General features: G+C 36.5%; 5 protein-coding genes across 5 annotated transcripts; 3 read left to right on the top strand and 2 right to left on the bottom strand. All coding sequences in view use genetic code 12, as the record gives it.

Moving 5' to 3' along the window:
• Positions 1 to 544: 544 nt before the first annotated feature.
• KGF56_000746 (uncharacterized protein) lies at positions 545 to 1,627 on the top strand (the record flags this gene model as incomplete). Its single annotated transcript, XM_049326688.1, has 1 exon — positions 545 to 1,627. One exon carries the CDS (start codon positions 545 to 547, stop codon positions 1,625 to 1,627), a length of 1,083 nt encoding a protein of 360 aa, XP_049182011.1.
• A 46-nt stretch (positions 1,628 to 1,673) lies between these two features.
• KGF56_000747 (thiamine transporter) lies at positions 1,674 to 2,600 on the bottom strand (the record flags this gene model as incomplete). Its single annotated transcript, XM_049326689.1, has 1 exon — positions 1,674 to 2,600. The coding sequence occupies one exon, from the start codon at positions 2,598 to 2,600 to the stop codon at positions 1,674 to 1,676; it is 927 nt and encodes a 308-aa protein (XP_049182012.1).
• A 514-nt stretch (positions 2,601 to 3,114) lies between these two features.
• Positions 3,115 to 3,966, top strand: KGF56_000748 (uncharacterized protein; the record flags this gene model as incomplete). Its single annotated transcript, XM_049326690.1, has 1 exon — positions 3,115 to 3,966. The coding sequence occupies one exon, from the start codon at positions 3,115 to 3,117 to the stop codon at positions 3,964 to 3,966; it is 852 nt and encodes a 283-aa protein (XP_049182013.1).
• A 100-nt stretch (positions 3,967 to 4,066) lies between these two features.
• On the bottom strand, positions 4,067 to 7,771 carry SPF1 (ion-transporting P-type ATPase; the record flags this gene model as incomplete). Its single annotated transcript, XM_049326691.1, has 1 exon — positions 4,067 to 7,771. One exon carries the CDS (start codon positions 7,769 to 7,771, stop codon positions 4,067 to 4,069), a length of 3,705 nt encoding a protein of 1,234 aa, XP_049182014.1.
• A 2,262-nt stretch (positions 7,772 to 10,033) lies between these two features.
• LSP1 (lipid-binding protein) lies at positions 10,034 to 10,966 on the top strand (the record flags this gene model as incomplete). Its single annotated transcript, XM_049326693.1, has 1 exon — positions 10,034 to 10,966. The coding sequence occupies one exon, from the start codon at positions 10,034 to 10,036 to the stop codon at positions 10,964 to 10,966; it is 933 nt and encodes a 310-aa protein (XP_049182015.1).
• Positions 10,967 to 11,664: the final 698 nt, after the last annotated feature.

An 11,664-nucleotide genomic window follows, 5' to 3' on the forward strand; every position in this document is an offset into this window, starting at 1 on the left:
ATAAATTCTGTAGATGAATACAAATTTTATGGAAGATGTCGAGTGCCGGGTAAGAGAGAGAATATGAGAAGAGTTGCAGATCGGTAGAGTTTTGGCAAAGAGAGAGTGCCAGGTAATACTCAAGAAAAGATCTAGATTGTAGGTTTCAAATGTAACATTGGTCCCTTGGCCCAGTTGGTTAAGGCGTGGTGCTAATAACGCCAAGATCAGCAGTTCGATCCTGCTAGGGACCATTTTTTTTATTTTTCAACAAATTGCCTTTCTGAAACCTTTCCTTCGAGTCGTTAATTGAAAGAGTAAAGAGACTTTCATTATCATTCTTGTATATAGCATCATATATTTTCTTTGAGATGTTAGTTTATAGTGTACAACTTTGTTGAAGTTTTTATGGGTGAGTAATTGTAGAACAAAATCTATGAGAGTAATATCGCACATAAAAATGAAACTTGAATCGATTCAAGATAAACTTCTCTTTTGTTACGAGTGTGGGGGGATTGTAATTTGATGACCGGTATGGATTTCAACTAACCAGCTTGTGTAAAAAATGGATTGGTCTGCTGGCAAAGAAATGATTTTGAGTGACTACTTTAAAGAGTACATTAAACAGTTGGAAGACATTTCTCAGTTTTATGCCAATATTGACTGGGATCAAGTGATGAGCAAAGTTGAAGTACAAGATTTAGAGTTTTTGAAATTGAAAGCTGATGCAATATTTGATACTCATCTCTTGATCAATAACGGTAATGCTAACATTGGCACTTTGCTAGAGCCATGGAAGAATAAAACAAGGCATATTGATATGGAAGTTTCGTCTTTAATCAATGAAATCGGGTTAGAGGCCTTTACAAAACAACAACAACAACAACAAGAAGAAGAAGAAAGCAAAGGTGTAAGTGTTGGTGCCATTGAGACTCAACCCGTTAGACAACATTACGACATGCCAAAACTAACCAAAAGGCAAAAAAGGCTTTCATTAGAATTGATACAACCCAAAGTGCTTGGGGGCAGTCTCGGCACTAATGACAGTCAATTGACAACAGCTGTAGCTGCTACTAGTACTACAACTGTTCACGTAACAGCCAATTCGAAAATCAGTTTTTCAAATCGTAAGCAGAAAAACCCAAGACCATCAATTAATCCAGGACGACCAGTGGGGAAACAAAGACGTACTTCTATTGTTGGAGAGAAATTACCGCCATATATCAAGAATCAGTTACTTGGTAGTCAGCAACCTCAAAAAGAGGTTGCTTCCAAACCAACAATTCACAAAATTTTCAAGAATCTTCTGCCGTCTCAATCCAGTTTGGTTGACTCTACGAGAAAACTGTCGTCAAGGATACAAACTTTGCGTGCTACTAAATCTCCATCGTTGCATGCGCATTCCCATGATGAGGAATCAATCAATGTATCAGATATAGACCAAAGATTACTACGATATGACGCAAATGATGACGATAAGGAGTATATTCTGCCTGAGCTGTTAGCAAAACTATACGGGTTGATGTTTGAAGAAGGAGAGGATGAACAAATTGACGATGACAATAATGATTATGTGAATTTAAAGGATAGTGCTGCTCTGGAGCAAAATGAAGAAGAGGAAGAAGAGGATTATCTATTTCAAATATGAGTTTCTCCTATTTCTTTTTTTTTTTTTTTTATTATTTTTAATTCATTCACTTGGTTAGTGGTTTTGCATTTTGATACTTTCTCATTGATGTAATCACGATTTCAAAAGTCCAAAGTGAAATAGCGCTAGTTGGCGCTGTCTTCAAAATGCTTATACCATAACCTCTATATAATCCAAGTATTCCTTCTTTTTCAATGATGTTGAAAAACACATGAGATGCTCTTGTATATCTCTTTCCATGCACGATTGGATAGATTTGACACCTCTTTCGTAGTGTGTCTAATGGGAACGTTATTCCTTTTGAAAAAGTTCCAGCTACAAATCCGCATATGCCTTCAAGAAACGGGACGTGCCCAAAATTTGTCAGAAACTCTCTTGCTAACTCATAAGACCAAAACATGAGTCCAGTAGTAGGGGCTATTGCTAACATTGCTGGTGCCATACCTACGAATAGCCCCCCTGGACCATCAGCTTTGATTATACCACGCGCGGTTGCTGTCATTCCTAAAAGGTCTTTCTTTGTGTTTGCAACAAGTCTTGTTCGGAGAAGATCAAAAGGGTAGGTAGCTAGAGTACTTGCTACTCCTGCACCAACACCAGCAATTAACGAATGAGTCGAACTGGATAGTTTCACAATATTGAGATTCTTTTCCAAAAGTGATAAATTCGCGTTCAACATAGAATACGAAGTAAATTGTACACCTCCGTAGATAATATAGAGCATTTCCGCAGGTACATTACCTTTCCATAACGCAATCACCCCTTCATGTTGTAACAAGTCCTTGACCAATGAATAAACTGGCCTTCCATGCTTGAAAAATTTAGATTGCAATTGCAATCGTATCTTTATTGTGTCTAACGGTGCAGTGATTCCTCTAGCAACACCTCCAGATACCGTCCCTGCTATCAATGCCTCATACGGTGCAACCTTAGACCCTCTTTTCAAGTGGTCATCCCTCGGAGTAGGATTCATTCATGTATGAGCAAAGATAAAGAGTCGAGTAACTCCGAACCCAAAATGTATTAATTTTTCACTTTTTATTTTATTTTATTTTTCTTTCCCCGCCCCCTCAGGCCGCGCGATGAGCAAGGACGGGTGAAGGGGAGATTTGAACCGTTGTATCTTTTGACAGAAGACTTGTCTACTGGTAGACAACAGGCTTTCTTTTTTGTAGATACTTAGAGTGGGGATTACTGACGGCGATTACTGACGGGGACTACCAAACCAATTGAATGAAAAGGCTACGACTAAGTTTTTCGAGGTGGGCGAAGGAATAGCGGTAATGCGTTCTAGTAGCAAGACGCGCGTTATCACGTTGTCGCGTCGTCGCGTCATCGCGCGCGTCGATTTTTCAATTCGTAGGTCGATTTTTATTTTTCACTTTTCTCTTCTTCGTTATATCAGTACCATTTCGTTATCAACTTAAAAAGGCTTTTTAATGAATATTACAAGTCACCAGAGTATACCGCGATATGTTTTTCAGAATATGGTTTCAAATGTCAAATCGATAGATAGTGTATTAATGTTGCATTTTGCTACGTATTCTGCTAATCCACCACTTTACAAGATTCTCGAACAAGCATCGACACTAGGCGGAAGGCCAATTGGTATGGTTGATATAGAGCAGATTCTTGCCATTTCGCCCCTTTATAAGATTGTTCGAGTTGATGAATTGTTGACAATTGGCTTTCAGACAGCGAGGAAAGACAGAGACCGAATAAGTGCTTTTCTAGAGGATTTGAACCATTGGATCAAGACAAATACCAACAAGTTGGAGATGAGCAAAGTTGAATTATCAACAATAATGACGCGACATACTTCACCACCGCGAAGAATTATGAAACCCCGATCAGCAAGGTCGTCACCAGTTAAAAAGAAAAAGTTTGACGAGCTAAAAAATATGAAATCTAAATTTGAATTCCTTGAGAAAGATGCTCAGATAGAACGTAGCAATAACCAGGGATTGTCCCTACTTGATAGAATCAAACTAAAGGAATCAAAAGCAAAAGAAGAAGTATCAGCAAAATCCTTGGAAACAAAATATCAAGAGTATCTTACTGGAAAAGTATGCGATGTGTACGATATAATTTACCAGTTATACAAGGCACAGCCTGACCAATTCAAATCGTTTTCAATGGCCCGGATTATACAAGTTGTCAAGGATAGCTTAGAGCATCCTTTGGATGAACAAGAAATCAGTGATATTGTTAAACTAATTGCATTGAAATTGATAAAGTACAACCTCATTGAGAAGAACAACATTCAGATATTACGAGTGCGTGATTTAAATAGAGAAGAAGACTTGAAGTTATTCGAATTAACGCCTTCATGTGCATAAGCAATGATAAGATGATGATAAAATACACCCACCCATACAATTAATAGATAATAAAATAATTAAAAATAAATAAAAAAAAAAAAAATCTATAAAAAATCTACTACTTAACTTCAGCTATAATCGTCTCTTCTTCATCTTCTCTTAATGCAATATCAGCAGGCTTAGAATTCATAAACTTGTATTTCAAAACATTTTCAATGATCCAAGTAGCTCCTAAATCTACAATAATTGCACCTGTAAGTTTCACTTTGAAACCAGTTGACATTGGAACAAACAGCATTGCCTCATTGATTTCAGGAATGAACTCAGTAGAGCCTGCAAATGTTAAACCAGCAACTCCCAACAAACCATAGTACATCCCCTTATTATCAGAAATACTTTCTCTAAATGGTAAACCTATGTAATTGACAGCAAATGTTGAAACTTGTTGAGCTAATTGTAACAAGAACATACCTGTATTCAATAAGGATGGGTTGAACTTCTTTTCTAAATCCACTTGGGGTTCCTTTGGCTCAACAAGATAAATCTCTTTAGTGACATAGATCAAAGTGACAATATGAATGAAAAATTGGCCTAAAATAGAACCCATAATATAAATGTTGAATATTCCATCTTGTGGCCTTTGTTTAGATAATTTCTCCAATGGTTTTCCACGAGATACGGAAAAGAAACAAACTGATAACAAGATCCCGGAAATAGTGGATTGGGCATCTCCGAATTTCATACCGGCCAAATACAAAACCGAAAGCGAATACGACGAAATTAAACAGTTCAATGCCAAAATCTTGTACATTTGAATAGTGGAGATTAAAGCACAACGACCTTGACGGATAAGATGTGTTACGGCACTGACATTGGCCAACTTGGAGGTAAATGGTGCTGCAACAGAAGCATCACCCAACTTCAAAGTAGGAGCCTCGTCTTCAGCCTCAGCGCTGTCCATTGCACTGAGAATTGCATCGGCAAATTTACCACCATCAGCAGCAGGACCTTTCGATTGCCCATTTGGTATAATTTGAATAGGCTCTTTCATTGCTGCAACAACGGCTTTCCTCATATCATCAGTAATGGTAACACCTTTTTTTTCCATTGCTTCGAGATATTTTGGGTTGTTTTGTCCAGGAGGGTACAAATGGGCAATGATTGGAGGAACATTTGGAGGTGGTTTACCCCAATTGATAAACAACTGTGCTTGTTTTTCATAAACCTTCTTTGTAGCTTCAATTCTACGATTCTCAATTAATTTTTTCATACCTTCTTCAGTACCGTTCAATAAAGCTATTCCAATATGAGCTTGCTTCAAAGCACCCACATCGTTTGTACCATCACCACACATTAATGTACTGTATCCAATATCCTTTAAGGATGTCAATATAAATTCCTTTTGAGATGGCGACACTCTAGCATAAACCCATGTTTTCTTCAATAAGTCTAATAATTGCTCGTGATTATTCAAAAGGTTGAGTGCATATCCAGTGAGACAAATATCATACTGTGACAATTTTTTAAAATCAATTTTATCACCAACGTTAAATGGGACAATAACTGTTTCATTTACATTTCTCCAAACTAAGTCGGCATTTGCTTCTGCTAAATGGTGCTCTTCTGGAGCATCCAAGATCAATACATCTTTAGTGGTAATGGCAACTTCTTTAGCAACATGGCATGCAGTCAAGGCATTATCACCAGTGATCATAATGGAACGATGAGACGACTCGTTTAACATTTTGATTGTTTCAATAGCGTCATCTTTAAGTGGACAATGGAATACAATAAATCCAGCGAAAAGCAAATCAGACTCAACTTGTTCTCTTTTAACCTTGTTGACGTTGATATTTTTGTCGATATACTTATAAGCAAGTGCCAATACACGAGAACCAGATCTAGTGAAAGATTTATAAATATCTTCATAATTTTCTGGAGCATCAACAATCATCTCACGAATAGTTTCAGGAGCTCCCTTAACAGCCACGAAATTCGTATTTGATGGTGCATTATTGTTCTTATTACTATTATTTATCGATGATATAGTTGATGATCTTTTGAGGGCACTAGAGAATTGGAAACGACGCAATATTTTTATTTTTTCAACTTTACCATTTTTGCTGTCGTTTCTTTCAACAGTATCATGAGCACCAACAGTCCAGTGAGCAGCTTTCAAAGTAGCCTGTTCCATGGGATCACCAACAACTTCTCCATTGTCTAATTTGACCAAGGCATGAGCAGACCCCAACACATACAAAGTTGTTTCAGGTGCATCATCCGCTTTATACAAGTGGTGAATATCATCATTTTTGAAACCCGCTAAACCTTCAAAAACCAAATCCTCTGCAGTTAAAGTACCTGTTTTATCAAAACAACAAACATCGATTCTACCGGCTAATGGAATTCTAAAAGGTTCAGTACAGTAAACATAATACTTTTGTAACTTAGCTAAAGATGAATTGACAGCCATGGTTAATTCCATTGGTAATTCCGGTGGCACAACAGATGTAATAACAATAATACAGTCCAAGATCAATTTTGATTGGATTCTGCCCATCCTGGTACCTTCCACCCATACATACCATGAGGCAGCAATAGCAAAGACTAGTAAGAACAAAATAAACAAAAATGCTTCTTTATTACCCACGGAGACACGTTCGCTAGAAAAAATCATCATACGAACCAATGAACCTTGAGATGTTTCAAATCCGGTTTTAGTGACAACGGCAAATGCTCCAGAATCAGGGGCAACTGGAACGATTGGGGTTTCGGGTTTCGTGACTTGTAATGCCATGGTACCTCCATGCAAAATTGAGTTTTTGTCAAATCCCTCAGGCTGTAAATTATCTTCAGCTGGTCTGAGTTTAATTGATTCTTTTAATAACGGTGTAGATTCACCAGATAACATGGCTTCATTAACAATGGCTGTTCCGTCAATCAACAACAAGTCACATGGCAAAGCGCTATCGTCATTAGTTCTTGTTATGGAGACTAGATCACCAGGTAACAAGTCAATAGTGGAGATTTTTTGCCAATTGCCATCTCTATAAACATAAATCTCGTATGGTTTGATACCCATACTTTGGAATTCGGACATTGTAGTTCTTCTTTGGAAAACAGTAGTCATTTCAAATGAAACCAACATAAACAATGAGAATAAGGAATAGTACCATTGTTCATCCATGCACCAAAGTGCTACGCAAAAGATTTGAAAAACAAAAAATGGAGCTACGGCGTGTTCTTTAAACAATTCCAAAAAGGTGGGAACTGGTATATCAAACTTATTCAAACCATAGTTTCTAATTTTTTTCTCCAAATCACCGGATAAACCTTTGGTATTTTGATAATATGATAATTTAGGTAATTGATCAAATGTGAATTCTGGAGGCGAGAATTTCTTTAATTCAGTGTGATAAAGGTATCTTCTTTTTTGGTAAAGAAAACTCGTTTGCCTTTCCCCATCGTGGAACACTTCACGATTTATGGGGCAAATCTCACCAATACCCGAGTTTGGGGCCGGTGTAATCTTGATGTACGAAGCATCTTCAATTTTTTTCACTGGCGAATAGTTGAACTTGGCATCGATATTTTGATTCCAATGGGGCATTAACCAAAACAACAAGTTGAGGGAGACTATGGTAATAGTGTACACAAAAGTCCATTCTTTTCCAACAAAGTATCTCTCATATTGCGTAAAATACAACTGTAAGAAGATTGGATATATAATGGTGAATGGCCAAACATAAGGCTTTAGAAAAAACGGTTTGGGGACCAATAGTTGTGCCTCTTGGATACTCAGACTCAAGACAATTTCCGACATAACTATGAAAAAAAAGGGTCAAACACACACTTTTACAAACAAACGTTGTCTTTTTTCTTCCTTGTCCCTCTTGCTTTCAATCCAAATCGGTATAACAGTTTTATACTAAAAGAAATAGTTTGCAATGAATAATTTGAAAAATCAAAATTTTTTTTTTGGCACTGCGATTTTTTTTTTTTCTCACCAACAAAATCTTAAACTGTTGAAGACACGATTCTTAAATATCGACAACCCTTTGGCTCATAGGTAAAATCAAAGTGGTGGATATAGTGTTGATACAGTGAATGGTGAAGGGGGTCATACTTGTATTATTTGGCGATGTTGGGCAAAGTTTTGATAGAATATTGTGAGAAGAAGTAACTAGTTAAGAGACTGAATCTACACTATATCGTTCGATTTTAATGATTTTGATGGGTTGGTGTTTATGGGTTTGTAGATGGTTGTAAAGATGAGTGTTGATGTTTGCCTCTCGCAGAAAGGAGGGGAAGGGATGGGAGGGGGGACGATCGTATATGTCACGTGATAGAATTTTAAACGAAGATTCGCACCAGGTCACGTGATATCACAACACGACACTATCTGCCATCCACTATCGAGCATAGCGAGATAGTGGAGCACAACAGCTTCCACCAACACTTCCGACACTAGTGGACTTGTATTAATGTATGTGCTGGACTTGATGTATGTGCTGGATTTGTATTAGTGCTGGAATATCTCGCTTCACACACGAGTTTAAACAAAACACTATCTCGCTTCGCTCGATAGTGTTTTCAAAAAAGGTCTTTATTGTAACAAGCTAAAAAATGCTGCTCCACTAGCTCACTTTGTCGTTACAAGGTACCAAGTGTTGCTCCACTATCGAGCAGAGCGAGATAGTGTCGCCCTGCTCGATAGTGTCGCCCTCTGCTTGTCTAGTATTGATAACCTTTATTTACAAACTTGACCAGATAAATTCTCTTGTGCATTCTAGGCTATAGCACGTGACCAAAATAACAGTTGCCGTTTGATGAGAGGACCCGCCCCGCGCGTGCGCGCGGTATATGAAAGATGATTGAATCTCATTACATTGTTTCAACTGTAAAGAGTGATTTCAGTCAGAAAAGGGAGGAGGGAGCAATAAATGCTTTTAGAAATAGAAATAAACGCTTTTGGAAATAGCGACATTTTTCTAACATGATCAAGACTACGAATAAATGGTTTATAGACAAATCCGTGTCAATGGACAAAGGTTAGACAGAAGGTCTATGAAGAAAAACATAAAGAAAAACATAAAGAAAAATATAAAGAAAAATTCATAGATTAATTCACAGATTAATAAAGAAATACATAGATTAATAAAGAAATACATAGATTGAAGAAAAATTCAGAGAAATTCATAGAAAAGGTTTAAAGATTTATAAAAAATGTGTGATTTATGTATAAATTAGTTTGCTTCCGAGACTTGCTTCTCGTGACTTTTGTTTCAAAACGAGTTTGAAATCAGTACTACTCTCCACTATCTCGCTCTGCTCGATAGTGTCAAGCCGTATCAACACATTTCGCCTAAGTCTTGAGACATTAGGGGCGTTATTTCCCTCGACTCTGAGAAAATGGTACGAAATCTACTCTATATTTCATTAAATCCACTTTTTTCCTAATTTGATTGAAATTTCACCTTTGTTGATATTTTTATCTAAAACTGTAACAACATGCACTTTAATTTTGCACTCTAAAACGCAATTAGACCTACCTATAGTAAGAGAAAACTACACTTTTTGCTGGTTATGAGATGATATATTTCATATTGTCCTTATTTGATGACTTCGGCGCTACCATATGCGAAAATTGCTACTAAAAAAAAAAACAATTGCCCATTAACGATAAAAGGTGTATATGTATGAATGGATGCAAAAGAATATAAATAAAATCCCCAAATTCCTTCATACATAAAACACTTGTTGACTTGCGCCCACCACAATTTTTACTCCTACACATCTCTCCCTCCCGCGCACCCTTTTGTTTTATCCTTATCCGTCTTAATCGAAACTTTTCTATGGCGTTTTAGCTCCAAATTTATTAGTGCATTTTTTTTCTTTCTTTTTCTTCTTTTCTATTGCTTTGCTTTCTCGAGAAGAAAGAAAAGATTTCAACCATTTAACCAGATTGATAATTTTTTTTTTTTTTCTACCAACTACTACTAGAACTACTACTACTACTACTACTACTACAATAATAATAATAATACTTTGTACACCACTTAACTGCTACCAATAACCATACAAGATGCACAGAACCTATTCCTTGAGATCTACAAGAGCACCTACTGCTTCTCAATTGCAATCACCACCACCACCACCCTCATCTACCAAATCTAGGTTCTTTGGTAAAGGCTCAATCAGTCATTCTTTCCGTAAATCTGCTGCAGGTGCCTTGGGCCCAGAGTTGGCCAGGAAGTTGGCTATCTTGATCAAAATGGAAAAGAACTTGATGAGGTCCATTGAAATCACTTCGAGAGAAAGAAAAGATTCGGCAAAGCAATTGTCCTTATGGGGTGAAAGCAATGATGACGATATCAGTGACATTACCGATAAATTGGGTGTTTTAATCTATGAGATTGGTGAGTTGGAAGATCAGTTTATTGATAGATATGATCAATATAGAATTACCTTGAAATCAATTAGAGATATCGAAGGTTCGGTTCAACCTTCAAGGGAAAGAAAACAAAAAATCACCGATCAAATCGCCTACCTCAAATATAAAGACCCACAATCACCAAAGATTAATGTATTGGAACAAGAATTGGTTAGAGCAGAAGCCGAATCTTTAGTTGCTGAAGCTCAATTATCAAATATCACCAGAGAAAAATTGAAGACTGCTTTCAACTACCAATTTGATTCAACCAGAGAACATGCTGAAAAAGTTGCTTTAATAGCTGGTTACGGTAAAGCTTTATTAGAATTATTGGACGAAACGCCTGTTACTCCAGGTGAAACAAGACCTGCTTATGATGGTTACGAAGCTTCAAAACAAATCATCATCGATGCTGAAAATGCCTTAGGTTCATGGACTTTTGACTCAGCCGTTGTTCGTCCAACATTGTCATTAGCAGCTCATGATGAAGAACATTATGATGAAGAAGACGAATTAGAAAATGAAGCTGAAAATTTAAGAATTACTGAAAAGAATTTTGATAATGCTCAACCTGAATTAGCTTAATTCAAACACTATCCATTCAATCAAATCTTCAAAAAAGAAAAGAAAAAAAAAAAATTTCAGAAGGTTTATTAACAAAAGTAGTTTGATTTTTGAAGTTCTTCAACCATCAATAATAACTTGAGAAAAATCCTCTTTATTTGGAGGTTTTGCTTTAAGTTATCATTTTTGGTTTTTTTTTTTTTTTAATTTCTAATTAATCATTGTATACTGCTATTTAATATATTGCTTAAACTACTATAAGAAGAAGAAGAAGAAGAAGAAGAAGAAATAAATACATCAGAAGAGCGAGATAGTATTGTAACAAACTACTGAATGTTGCTCCACTATTTCGGTCTGCTCGATAGTGTTGTAACAAGCTACTGAATGTTGCTCCACTATTTCGGTCTGCTCGATAGTGGAATATCCAATTGGTGGTGTACTTGTCATCATCTCTTTCTTCAGCCCCATCAACGTTATAGTTTATCTCATCTTCTTCAAACGGCTGAAAACAAAAATTTAAAAACAAAAGAAAAGAAAAAGAACGAATACAAAAGCCCATCTTGCTTTCACATTTCTTCTGTTCTAATTATCATTGCTAGTTCGCAATTATTATTGCTGTGTCAATTGTCATAAAATTTAGTTGCTGGGAAAAAAAAAAATTAAAAAAATGGTCATCATTGCTAATCATTGCTATAGGGAAAAATTATTGCTATAACGGA

This window comes from Candida oxycetoniae (genome assembly GCF_023343755.2).
Source record: "Candida oxycetoniae strain CBS 10844 chromosome Unknown scaffold5, whole genome shotgun sequence".
In the NCBI taxonomy this organism is placed as follows: domain Eukaryota; kingdom Fungi; phylum Ascomycota; class Pichiomycetes; order Serinales; family Debaryomycetaceae; genus Lodderomyces; species Lodderomyces oxycetoniae.